General features: G+C 41.7%; 1 protein-coding gene and 1 pseudogene across 2 annotated transcripts; both read left to right on the top strand.

Moving 5' to 3' along the window:
- Positions 1-4,230: 4,230 nt before the first annotated feature.
- On the top strand, positions 4,231-5,908 carry LOC308552560 (jupiter microtubule associated homolog 2 pseudogene; annotated as a pseudogene). The gene is made up of 2 exons: positions 4,231-4,249; positions 5,402-5,908. The product of its transcript is annotated as a jupiter microtubule associated homolog 2 pseudogene (transcript).
- Positions 5,909-8,489: 2,581 nt separating this feature from the next.
- Positions 8,490-8,814, top strand: LOC308552685 (NADH dehydrogenase [ubiquinone] 1 beta subcomplex subunit 3; the record flags this gene model as incomplete). Its single annotated transcript, XM_081127896.1, has 1 exon — positions 8,490-8,814. Exon 1 carries the CDS (start codon positions 8,524-8,526, stop codon positions 8,812-8,814), a length of 291 nt encoding a protein of 96 aa, XP_080984022.1. The 5' UTR covers positions 8,490-8,523.
- Positions 8,815-13,847: the final 5,033 nt, after the last annotated feature.

Below are 13,847 nucleotides of genomic sequence, written 5' to 3'. Positions count from 1 at the left end.
AGAGAGACAGACAGACAGACATCAATGTGAGAGAGACACATCGATTGGTTGCCTCCCACAGGCGCCCCAACCGGGCCTGGGGATTGAGCCTGCAACTGAGGAATGTGCCCCTGGCTGGAATCGAACCTGGGACCCTTCAGTCCGAGGGCTGACGCTCTAACCACTGAGCCAAACCTGCTAGGGCTAGTTAAAAAGTTTTAATTGCAGACCATCCTTCGTGGTTACTTTAGGTCTCTGAGTTTACAAGGCCACCATGCAGGCCTTCCCTGAGCTTGTCAGGTTAGCTTTGTGGCCCCTTTTGTCCACAAAGAAAAAGAATGGAAAGACAGAAACCATGCTCATACTAATCAACATGTTGTAGCAGCAGGGAGGGCACCAGGCTTTAGACCAGTGGGACCAGAGGGATCAGACCAGACCTGGGTTCCACAACCTTAGTACTTGAGTTCTGGCTAGGAGAGAATTCAGAGTCGAGACTCAAACTATAAGGGAACATTTACTTATAAAATCACAGAGGTAGAAGAAGTAATTTGTAGAAGAAATGGGCTGAAGAAACAAGTTATGGAGTTAAAGGAAGGGCCCTTGGAGCTTGGGAGTGAGAAGCTAAAGGTAATGTGCCTGGGGAGAGGAGGAGGGGAATGGGAAAGGGAGAGGGAGAGGGAAAGGTTGGGGTGCGCTCCTGGGGGGGAGAGCACACTGGGTCCTCCATCCTAAGGGTGGAGATTTTAGGGGAGGTCCCAGAGGAAGATCTCAATAGAACATTCAGCAGCTTTCCAGGTGTGTCCTTTCAGGGTCTATGTCGCCACTGATTGATTGGTCGGCACCAGGGCAGCGGGTCATTATCCGATTCAGCTGGTCCTGAGGTCAGCCATGGAGTCGCTGGTCTGGTTTTGTTGCTTTTCTGGGCCTGAAGCTGAAATGTAACTGAGGCCTAGATGTTATATCTAGAGAGGAAAAGTCAGGGGGTCCAAACCACCTGACCAGGGATATGCTAGGGGAGGAAAGGTCACCCTAGAGGGGAGGTCCAGCCCTACAATTGCCCTTTGCTAGGCACCTGGAGCCTTCTGTACCTGGCCCATCATCCTTGCTCTGCTCATGTCTGTCTAGCATCCTACCACAAAAAGAATACTTGAGGGGCTATATTAATAACTAGAGATATTAGCAAACATCAAAAGGGAGGGACTTCCCATATCAATAAAGGTGTCAATTAATAAAGAGGACATAATCCTATACGTGTATGACCCTAATAACATAGCTTCAAAATACGTGAAGCAAAAAACAAGTGAACGGAGAAATGGATTGTTATACTCGGCTTTCGCGGGATTAATTCACACAGAGACCAAATTGACCGTTTGGAGATTTATTAGCCGGTGACTGTGAGCAGGCTCCTGCCCTGAACAAACTCGCAGCCCCGAAGAGTCTTTGCAGGGAGAATATAAAGGCAAAAACCACATTCTATTTGGCTAAGGGGGGCAGGTGGGGGACCAGCGAAGCGGTATACAGAAACTAAGATAAGCATTAATTACCCTTCCTGCTTAACTATTCCCTGGAATTTTTATGGGCGGAAATCTTTTACGAAGTTTACAAAGAGCCAGGGGAGGGGAAGAGGTCATTGTTTCTACCAAATTTTGTTGCTCTTATCTTCAAAGTAGCGGTTGTAAGGGTAGAAAATAGGAGTGCTAAGATGGGAGTGCTACACTTCAGGATAAACCCACAATTATAGAGATATCAATACTTCTCGTACAGGAATTGGGTAGAAGTAAAACAAGTAACGATACAGAAGTCTTGACAACCACTGTCAACCAACACAATTCAATTGACAATTATAGAACACTTCACTCAAAAATAACAGGACACGTTATTTCCAAATACATAAGGAACAATAATCTGGGCTGTAAAACAAATACCCATAAACTTAAAAAGATTAGAATCATACAAAATATGTTCTTTGACCACAGTGGAATTAAACTATAAATCAATAATTGAGAAATATCTAGAACATTCCCAAATATTTGTAAATTAAATGTACGTCAATTAATGTAAGAAACATTCAAACATGTGAAGAATTTTTTTGTGAGTTTATTGGAGCCAAAATCTCAACAAATTGGAATAATGCTCCGGAGAATGGCAGTTTTGCACCCTGCTTTGTAGATTACAATCAAAGGAGAAGACACAACTGGGTTACATGAAATCCTTTGGTGATAGATTAGGGAGGTGGGAGAAAGCCAAGGGGGTGAGGGAAACCTCTGGGATTGGACAAAAAAGTAAAATGATAGAAACATACTTCTTTTACATAGGTGGGTACAGGATAGTTCACAGTTTACAAGATATCAATACAATGAGAGGATTCATGCTCTCGGCTCCGGTGCATTGAGGTCCCGGAAATTACTTTGTTTTGCAAAAACATGTTAATCAGGATGTTATCTCAGATGCAAAAGACAACTGACAGGCTTAGTTAAGATGAAAATTAACCTTTGTTAGGGAAAAATACTGCCTTAGGGCATGACTACCATCCATAAACTGCTTATGTTTAAAAAGTTTTCATTTCAGACCATCCTTTGTGGTTATTTTAGGTCTCCGAGTTTGCAAGGCCACCGTGCAGACCTTCCCTGAGCTTGTCGGGTCTAGTATGTGGCCCCTTTTTGTCCACACATCTATATAATCCATGAGTCAAAGAATACATAATAAGAAAGATTATGAAATAATTTGAACGGAGTGAAAATGAAAACAAAATTTGTGAGATGCTGCTAAAGCAGCGCTTAAAGAAAGAAACTAGAAAAGGAAGAACAGAGAAACTCAAAGTAAGCAGAAGGAAATAATAAGACTAACAGTAGAAATCAATAAAACAGAAAGCAAAAAAAAATAGAGAAAATCAATGCAATCAGAAATGGTACTTTGAAAAAAATTTATAAACTCTAGCCAGATTTTACCAGGAAAGAAAGAGAAGACACAAATTATCAACATTGGTAATGAAAGAGGGGACATCAATACGAACTCTACAGTGGAAATAATAAGTGAGTAGTATGGAAAGACTCTGTCAAAAAAGTTGGTAAACTGGATGAAATGAACAAATTCCTTGAAACACACAATAAAGAAGAGAAAACCTGAAAAGCCCTGTATCTACTAAAGAAACTGGATTGGTAATTAAAAACCTTTCCTCTAAGAAAACTCCCGCACCAGATGGCTTAATTGGTGAATTTTGCGAAGCATTTAAGGAAAAAATAATACAATTTTATATAAACCCTCCCAGAAAATTGAATGGTAGGAAGCACTTCTCAAATCATTTTATGAGGTTAGCATTACCTTGCTACCCAAGCCAGATGAAAATACTATAAGGAAAAAACCCCAATATTCCTCACAAACATAGACATAAAATGAAAGGAAATAGAAGCCTCTGACTGGAAAAAAAATATTTGCAAAACACATGTTTGATAAAGGACTTGTATCCAGAATATATACAGAACCATTACAACTCAATAACAAGAAGAAAAATAATCTGTTTTTTTTAAATGGGTAGAAGATTTGAATAGACACATCACTAAAGAAGATATACAAATGGTAAATAAACACATGAAAAGATTATCAACATCATTAGTTGTTAGGGAAATGAAAGTTAAAACCACAACAAGGTGCCAAGTCTGACAAGGATGAGTCAGACAATAAGAAGTGTGACAATATTAAGTGCTGAGGAGCAGGATGGTAAAGTGAACCCCTCACATATTACTGGTGAGAATCTAAAATGGTACATCCACTTTGGAAAATAGTTTGGCAGGTTTTAATTTTTATTTATTTTTTATTTTAATCATCACCCGAGGAGAGAAAAAGAAACATCAATGTGGATTGGTTGCCTCCCACATGTGCCCAGGCGGGATGGGGATCGAACCTGCAACCAGGTACATGCCCTTGACCAGGAATTGAACCCATGACTTAGGTGTGCAAACTGATGCTCTAGCCACTGAGCCACACCTGCCAGGGCAGTTTGGCAGTTTTTTAAAAAGTTAAATATACATTTCCATACAACCCAGTAATCCCACTCCTAAGTAATGAAAACATATGTCCATACAAAGAGCTATCCACAAACATTCATAAGCAGCTCTATTTGTTATAGCACAAACCAGCAAACAACCTAAATTCCACCAACTGGCAAATGGATAAACAAATTGTATTATGTCCATGCAATGAAATATACTACTTCACAGTAAAAAGGAATGACCTACTGATACATGCAACAACATGGATAGTCTCCAAAGCAGTATGCTATGTGAAAGAAGCCAGACACAAACTACTACAAACTGTGACTCCACTTACCTGGAATTCCGGAAAGGCTAGCTATGACACAAAGCAGATCAGTAAATGCCAGGAGCCAGATGAACAGGAAGAGACTGACTGCAAAAGGGCACAGAGGAAGTTTCTTTTTTTACTGTTTTTGTTTTTAATCCTCACGTGAGGATATTTTTTCCATTGCTTTTCAAAGAGAGTGGAAGGGAGAGAAAGACAGACAGAGGGAGATCACTCGATGTGAGAGAGACATATCGGTTGGTTGCCTCCTGGCAGATCAAGCCTGCAACCAAGGTACATGCCTTTGGCAGGAATTGAACCCGGGACCCTTCAGTCCTCAGGCCAATGCTCTATCCACTGAGCCAAGCCAGTTAGGGCCAAAGGAGGTTTCTGAGTGAAGGAAATGTTTTATTTCATGATTATGGTGGTGGTTATATGACTATATACATTTGTGAAAATTCACTGTATTGTACACTTAAAATTGGTGAATTTTATTGTATGTAAATTACACTTCAATAAAGCTGATTTTTTAAAATGTAATGTTTTATAATGCCTAAGATGTGGTGGGATTGTGGGTAGATAGTGCAAGGGGCTGGAAGTTAGGAGGGTATTGGAGGGTGTAAGGAAATAACCCTTTCTCTCTTTTTGGTGGCAAGTCTCTACTTTCATTCCCTTTTCCCTTGAGGCTGGGATGCTCCCTCGTCCAAGCTCCTTTCCCATGCAGCTCTGTGGCCGATAGCAACACCTTCACCATAGTGCAAGGGCCACAATTAGGCGATCACTAGCCCAGGAGAGATGTTTGTAAATGTTTTTTAAAAAACGCAGTCAACTCCCTTTCCAAGCAAAGCCTTTTGTACAACCTTACTATTTAAAACAGGTAAAAGAAATATCTTATTAGAATATTTATATATGTTCAACTTCATGACATCTCTGTGTTCTAAAGTCATTCCATGTCAACAAGTCTTTTATGATGAACCTCAAACTTTTATATGTAGGACATTTGACTGTATATATTTTTAAACTATTGTTTTTAAAAGTTAAAATACAGGCAACCAGGTGCCGAATGGTGGGTGAAATGTTCCATATTCTGGAGAGCAAGGGCATCCAACTGGCTTTGGGCCCACAGAGCCCCCAGGAGGAACATTGAGTGACCTTTTCAGAAGTCCAGAAGTTGTTCCTTCAAGCCCACCCGACAGGATGGCATCAGATATTTTTGGACAAACTTAAGGACCTCAGTACATGCCTAAGAGGACCAACCCTCAAGGAGGGAAGAAAGTGGTATTTTTAAGGAATCAACGCTTGTGCACACTCAACAGAGCTGAACCCACCTAGTAGGAAGACCAGTGACATTTTTGGGTCCCCAGTGAAGACTACTTTACCCTTGGCACACCCAAACAAACCCAAGGACCACGTGCTCTTGTGTGGAGATCAAAATTGGACCTTAAAGCCTCAACGAGCACCTTGCCCAGAGAAGAGCTGGTGAGAAAGGCAGCCCAAGAGAAGCAGACCTCTCCCAGAGCCTCAGCCCACCCCCATGGTAGACAGCCATGAGCCCAGGTTGGGCCCATGGCCTTGATCTCACAACAAAGTCCTGAACCTACCTGGAGGCAAGTCCAACATCTCCTTCTGCTAGAGAAGCTATTGCTTCTCCTATAGCCAGACAAGAAACTCGAGGGATAGAATTACAAATATTATAGTTTCCTTCAGCCCAAAGGAACAGGGGTGGGGAGAGGGTCTGTTGTGTATCTGAAGCCACTGCTCAGGCTCTATTGCCACCATGAGAGATGAAGAGGACCTCGCCTTCTAGACTGCAGAGAGATATATCTTCATGGGGAAAAAATATGACTCCTTGGTGAGCACTCATTTGTAATTTTGGATGTGAGAGGGACTCTCAGATGGGCTGGATGGGGAGCTGGTGCAGGCTATAGGAGAGCCTGATGAAGTGGGATCTTCCCTGTCCTTGTTGCATGGGTGATCTGCCAATCAATTGGATACCTAGGAATCACTTAACACAATAACAGAGTTTAAAGCCTTTGAAAGAAAGCCAAAAATAACTTGCCAAAACACTAGTCTCCATTCTTGGGACTATTGCTGCTAAAACCCGAGGCCTCCTTTGCACTCAGGCACAGTGTATTCTGCAGTTTTTTCTTTCTTTCTTTTTAGATAAGTTTTTATTGATTTCAGAGAGAGGAAGGGAGAGGGAAAGAGAGATAGAAACATCAATGATGAGCGAGAATCATCAATTGGCTGCCTCCTGCACGTCTCCCCTACTGGGGATAGAGACTGAAACTTGGTCATGTGCCCTGACTGGGAATAGAACCATGACCTCCAGGTTCATGGGTTGACACTCAAGCCCTGAGCCACACTGGCTGGGCTGCAGTCTTTTCTTGAAACATCTTTATTGCTTTTCCTCAACAACTGTCGACCAAAAACAAAAAGTTATTCTCAGTCTTATGCTTTATGGAGAGATTTGGTACCCCAATCCTCTGTGGCGATCTGCCTTTCACTCATAAGGGACTGGTCTTGGTCTCTTCATAGACTGGTTTTGCTTGTAAATTGTTTCTTTTTTTCTCTCATCCCTAAGTCTCAGCCTTAGCTCTTCACCAGTGATGTGGACAGTTCCTTTATTTGCAAAGCCCACTGACTTCTGTAAGACTAAAACTCTACCCAGATACATAATTGGGTTATTTAAATTCTTTTTAAAAAGTTAAAATATATTTAAAGTTTCTAGGTAAAAATGGTAGATTGAACACATGTATCTAATTTTGCTGCACTAAAAATACACTAAAACTAGAGCAAAGGGATTTTTTTAAGGCAGAGATCCACAAGGACAGGGAAACAGGAGAGGAGACAAGAGCCAAATACTTTAAGAAGCTGGAAAGCATGTGGATGAGTGGTTACTGACTTAGACTAGAGAAAGAGAGATCCTAAGGCACCAATGGGGCAACCATATGGCAAAAAGGAATTGATTGTACCAGATGGCTTACCACCCCAAGAAGGAAGTCCTAAGATGCTGACAGTAGAGGTTCCCTGCTGTGAAGCTGTGGCCAGTAAGTCCCATCATGTTTATGAACCCAAAGAGCAAAACACTTCCAATCAGCTTTTTGGTAATCCATCCTTAAATGTGAACAGACAACCAAAGATTATAAGACCTTCAAGAAAAAAATCTAATATGAAAGAACAAAACAACAGAAAAAAACGTTTAGAGAAAACAGAGATTAGGCAAAAAGAAGAAAACTTAAACAAAATTACAATAGCTTCAGAGATAAGATAAGCTATTGCAACTCTGAAACAAAACGAAATGCTGTAAAATGAATATTCAGAGAATAAAAATAAGGTGAAAGTAATAAAATCTGTAAAATATGGAAAAACTCAGAAGAGGGCTCTGGCTGGAGGGTTGAAAAAAAATATATATATATTTTTAATTTTATTTTTGTTTAAAATATTACAGATGTCCCTTTTTCTCCCCAATGACCCATTCCACTCTGTCCCATCCCTCTCCCCAGTCCCTCTCCCCACCATTGTCCGTGTCCTTGGGTTGTGCATATATGCATATAAATTCTTTGGTTACTCTCTCTCCCTCCACCCACCCGCCCTCCTCCATCCCTCTGACATTCATCAGTAACATCTATGCTTCCATGTCATTGAATCTATTCTGTTCATCAGTTTATTAAGTTCTTTAGATTCCACGTATAAGCGAGATCATGTGATGTTTGTCTTTTGCTGCCTGGTTTATTTCACTTAGCATAATTTTCTCTAGGTCCATCCATACTGTCCCAAAGGGTACGAGATTCTTCTTCTTTACAGCTGTGTAGTATTCCATGGTGTAAATGTCCCACAGCTTTTTTGTCCACTCATCTACTGATGGGCACTTGGGCTGTTTCCAGATCTTAGCTATTGTAAACTGTGCTGCTGTGAACATCGGGGTACATATATTCTTTCTGATTAATGTTTCAGGATTCTTAGGCTACATTCCTAGGAGTAGAATCACTGGGTCAAAAGGCAGCTCCATTTCTAATTTTTGAGGAAACTCCATACTTTTTTCCATAGTGGTTGCACCAATCTGCATTCCCACCAGCAGTGTACTAGGGTTCCCCTTTCTCCACACCCTCGCCAACACATGTCGTTTGTCGATTTGTTGATGGTAGCCATTCTGACAGGTGTGACGTGATACCTCATTATGGTTTTAATTTGCATCTCTCTGATGATGACTATTGAATATCCTGAGAGGTCAGATTGCTGTCAGACATGGCTCATGGACATGAACATGGTCATAGTAAAATGGAACTTCCAGATTATAAAAAATGGAAGGTAGAAGGGACACCATTAGAAACTGTACAGGAGAAGCTGGCTGCACGAGGGCTAAGGGATCCATGGGGCTACAATGAAGCTTGGAGATACATGGGTGGCTTTGCAAACAATGTTTCCTTTGTCGGTGCATTATTAAAAGGATTCAAATGGGGATTTGCTGCATTTGTGGTGGCTGTAGGGGCTGAATATTACTTGGAGTCCCAGAGTAAAGATAAGAAGCATCACTGAAGATAATACCTGGAAGTATTTTAGTGGCTTCGTAAATGACTTTTAAAAATAAGATGATTTCTTCACTGTAGCCTACTCATCTGTGTGTTTGTCCCTTAAAGAATACTAGTAAGATTTAATAAAGAATACATGTGACAGTCAAAAAAGAAAAGAAAAACACAGAAGATTTCTCAGTAGAAGAATGGAAAGATAAAATTGAGGAAATATCCAAGAAAACAAAGTAAAAGGATGGAAAGTAGGAGAAAAAAATAAGAAACTAGAAGGACCAGTCCAGCAGATCCATCATCTGAATTATAGAAGTTCCAAAAACAGAAACAACAGAGAAAATGGAAAGGAAGAACTCACCAATGGGATGATTGAAGATTATTCCCCAGAAGTGAGGGGCACTGAATGTCCAGCACAACAAACAGCATCTCACCAAGACATATCATTGCCATTTCAGAACACTGGAGACAAGAAGACGTTCAGAGAGGGGGAGAAAGACACTTACAAAAGATAAGGATTAAAAGGCTTCACCTTGAGAGGAGTGATGAAAACTAGTAAGGTAATGTTGCAATGCCTTCATTATTACCAAGAAAGTCAATTCCCAGCTAAACAATCAATTCAGTGTCAGAGTAGAATAATGGCCATATCAAACATGCAAAGTTTCCAAACAATATAATCACTTCCTGTCTCAGGAAGCTTCTGGAAGATGGTCTCTTCCAAAAAGAGGAAATAAATCAAGAAAGAGAAAGACATGGAATATGGCAAATAAAAGATCCAACTAAGGAGAGAGGCAAAGAAAATGCTCAGGAGGATGAGAGAGAAGATACCAGGATGCCAGATGTTCAACAAGGATAGAGGATGAACCCTCAGGTTGGAGCAGGCCAGGGCTCTGGCAGAGATGTCTTCAAGAAGGCAAAGTTGATAGAATATCTGCCATATCCAGATATTCTGAGAAGAGATTTAGACAACTTGGAGAAGATTTTAAGGAAGATTTTGTGATAAATACATAGACAACTAAACAAATGGGGAAAAAACCTCATAAGATAATTATTCATTCCAGGAAAAATAAAAAATTGTGCAGGAAAGAAAGAATAATCAAAGTTTTCTACACAGCTCAACTCTGAATGGAATATATAGTCATAGTGTTATAAGAACTAAAAATTGAACTACCAAAAATTATCAAATTAAATTTGGCAGAAGGGAGATGGGAATGAGGTATAAGTGGTGGGGAGAGAGGAAGGGGAAAAATCCTCAAATCTACCCCTATTATTTGTGGGAGCTAGGGCAAAACTACAACGGAGACTCATGTACTAAATATTTTAATGTTATAAATTAAACCAACAAGCTGTTAAATAGTATACCTTCGAGAGACAACAAGATGGTGGCGTAGGGAACAGCAGTACCCACCTCCTCCCACAATCACATCAAAATTACAACTAAAATACAGAACAACCATCATTCAAAAATTCCTGAAATCTAGCTGAACAGAAGTCCTATAACTAGGGAACTAAAGAAGCACATTGAGACCAGTTAAAGGGGTGCAGACATGGGGCAGAATTAGGCGGAATTGCGGAAACGCAGCCATGGTCCCACACCAAGTTGCCGCAGTTTAAAACCTGGAGGAATACCTTAGTGGCAGAGGTTTCCCGGAGGAGCAAGTGGTCCCAGCCTCACATCAGGGCCCCCAGCCCAGGGTTCCAGTGCGAGGGAGAGAAGTCCAGAACTTCAGGCTATAATAACTAATGGGGATTTTGGCTGAGTGACATGGAGGCTGCGGGAGTCCCAGCAGCTCCTCTTAAAGGGCCCACACAGGGACTTACTCAGACGCACTTCCTCTGAGTCCCAGCGCTGGGCAGCAGCTTGAAAGGAACCTGGACATTCAGGGAGGAACTAACTTGCCTGGAATCAGGAAAAGAGCTGGAGGAGCAGCTTCTCACAGACAGAAGAGCTGGCAGAGGCCATTGCTCCTTTGATGACCCCTCCCCCAACAGAGCTGGCAGTCAGGCGCCTTTTCTGAATCTCCATCTATCAACCTGACTCACACCTTTCACCTGCCCTGGTGATTCCTGGAGACTTCACCCCTCCCTACTTGCAAATTCATCCAAAACATTTCCAGTGGCTTTTCTATGCACGTGGCCTCTCTTGCCTCAGGCTTAGGATTTTCCTAAACTCTCTCAAACAAGCAGCAGCTGGCCTCAGTGTGCCCCATACCTGCATTGGTTCATAGCTTGGCCTCTCCTGGGCACCTCCAAGACCAGCACAAATAGCAGCCATCTACAGACTACTGTGTAGCTCATGCTGGGTGATCCTAGCCAGGGCACAGGCAGAGGCTGACTTTGCACTTCCAGGGAGGTCCCAGAAACAGGGCACCCAGTGGTCAGCTTCAACCATGCTGGATTACAACCCTACCACATCCATGAATGACTCAAGGGGCCAACTCAATGAACACCAAAGCTCCACTGAAGTAAATACTGTTACATAGGGATGTCTCCAGCATAGCATCTCTTTGGCAGTAGTTGCAGCTGGTCCTTACAGTCGATTGGCCTGGGGGTCAATTCCTCCCAGGGACACCAACAGCAACCAAGGCTCAACTACAATAGGACAGTGCACACAGCACACATAGGGGAGCACCTAGAAGGTCCAGCTCAGGTGACTGGGGAGACTGAGCCTCTGGGCCCTGCAGGACACCTATTACACAAAGCCACTCTACCAATTCCAGGAGACATAGCAGCTCTACCAAATACATAGAAACAAACACCAGGAAGCAGCAAAAATGCCAAGGCAAAGAAACATGTCACAAAGGAAAGAACAGAAGAAATCTCCAGAAAAAGAACTAAATGAAATGGAGCCAAGTAAGCTACTAGGTACAGAGTTCAAAACAATGGTTATAAGGATGCTCAAGGATCTTAGTAAGGCTATTAAAGAAACTAGTGAGATCAGCAATGACATAATAAAGAACCAGTCAGAAATGAAGGCTACACTAACTGAAAGGAAGAATAGTTTACAGGAAATCAACAGTAGAGTAGAGGATGTCGAGAATCAAATCAGCAATTCGGAATATGAGGAAGCAAAAAACACCCAATCAAAAGAGCAAAAAGAAAAAAGACTCCAGAAATATGAAGATAGTGTAAGGAGTCTCTGGGACAACTTCAAGAGGCCCAACATTCGCATTATGTGGGTACCATAAGGAGAAGAAAGAGAGCAAGAAATTGAAAACCTATTTGAAAAAATGACAAAAAACTTCCCATTCCTGGTGAAAGAAATAGATGTACAAGTCCAAGAAGCACAGAGAGTTCCAAACAAGAGGAACCCAAAAAGGCCCACAGCAAGATGCATCATAATTAAAATGCCAAAGGTTAAAGACAAAGAGAGAATCTTAAAAGCAGCAAGAGAAAAGCAGTTAGTTACCTACAAGGGAGCACCCATACAACTGTCAGCTGATTTCTCAACAGAAACCTTGTAGGCCAGAAGGGAATGGCAAGAAATATTCAAAGTGATGAAAAGCAAGGACCTACAACCAAGGTTACTCTACCCAGCAAAACTATCATTTAGAACTGAAGGTCAGATAAAGAGCTTCACAGTTAAGAAAAAGCTAAAGGAATTCATCACTACCAAACCAGTACTACATGAAATGTTGAAGGGTCTTCTTTAAGAAGAAGCTAATGAACAAAAGAAACTGACAAAGAAAATAGACCCAGAAATCTCTATTGAAGCATGCAATAGACTGTCATACCTCAGAGAGAAGAGGGAAGAGGGAAAAGGGAAGAGGGGTGAGGGAAGGGAAGAGATTAACCAAAGAAGTTATATGCATTACCCATTGACACAGACAATAATGGGGTGAAGGCCTGGGGTGGAGGTGGGACTGACGTGGAGGGGGTCAACAGCGGAAAAAATAGGACACCTGCAATACTTTCAACAATAAAGATAAATTTAAAAATAATAATAAAATACCTTCTAAACTCCTCAATTACAAATATATCTTCATAAGGACCTGGAAGGCCAGGTTCTTAATTAGAATTTTTGGAATCCTAGAGTTCCACACTAGAAAATAGCAGGCTCCAGCGCTTGGCTCTTGCCTGACCCCCTTCCTTTCTTTTTTTGCCTCTGTCCTGCCTTGAGAGAACCTCAGGCAGGGTCCTGTGGACACCCCAGCTTGTGCTCACACCTCTTGCTGTAAAGAGCTGTCCTTGGCTACCTTCAGGCCTAGGGATGCCCACACCATCAGCACAGTTTCCCTGGGAAGGACAGATGCAAGGAAGAAGCTGGTACAAGCCCATCAAGCAAGGTGGGCAGGGAATTGTAGGGTCCTAGGTATTAAGGATATGGCATATAAGGGCATAAGTGGTCTTTGGATGAGCACATCTCCTTAGACTCCTCACCCTGTAGGGAGGGATGAAGTTGGAGGAGGGCCAGAGATATGAAGGTAAATTCCAAAAAGAAACAGCTTAAAATAGCTGAAAATGGAGAAAGGGTTCTGCTTATAACAAATCTTGTACAAGTATTTGACTTTCTAAAATATGTGTCTATGTATTCTAGGAAATACTTCATAGAAAAAAGAAAAGCTTTAAAAATAAAATAATAAAATCTGTGGAACCTCTGAACCACTTCTGCTATGCCTAGAGGTCTCAATAATTAAGTTTGAAAACCACAGGACTATGCCCTCATGTGAGGCTATCTAGGTATTGTGAGGAAAACCACAATGAATCCCTCTTCCTTTCCTTCCATCTATAACCTCTAGTTTAAGACATCTACTTCGTGTTGGTTGCTTTTCTACCCCTCCCCTCCTAGACTCTGAGCTCCCTGCAGGCAGATACCCAGTTCAGAGTTTTTTATATTTCTAGCACCTAGCACAATGCCAGGCAGAGTACAGGCCCAACTAGGTGTTGATGGAAAAAGGAAGCATCTTTACCCAGGCTTTGGAGGGAAGGTGTTTGATCCCTTTCTGCACCTGTATTCCTGAAGCCCTGTCAGTTACTAGCCCTGCCACCTTCAGCACATTTATTAAATAGCTTTGGGTTATAATTCCCTTATCTGCACAACACAGTATT

The sequence above is a fragment of the Miniopterus schreibersii genome (genome assembly GCF_964146895.1).
Source record: "Miniopterus schreibersii genome assembly, chromosome: 2".
In the NCBI taxonomy this organism is placed as follows: domain Eukaryota; kingdom Metazoa; phylum Chordata; class Mammalia; order Chiroptera; family Miniopteridae; genus Miniopterus; species Miniopterus schreibersii.
The sequence above is the reverse complement of the archived record's forward strand: the minus strand, read 5'-3'. Positions and strand labels throughout refer to the sequence as shown.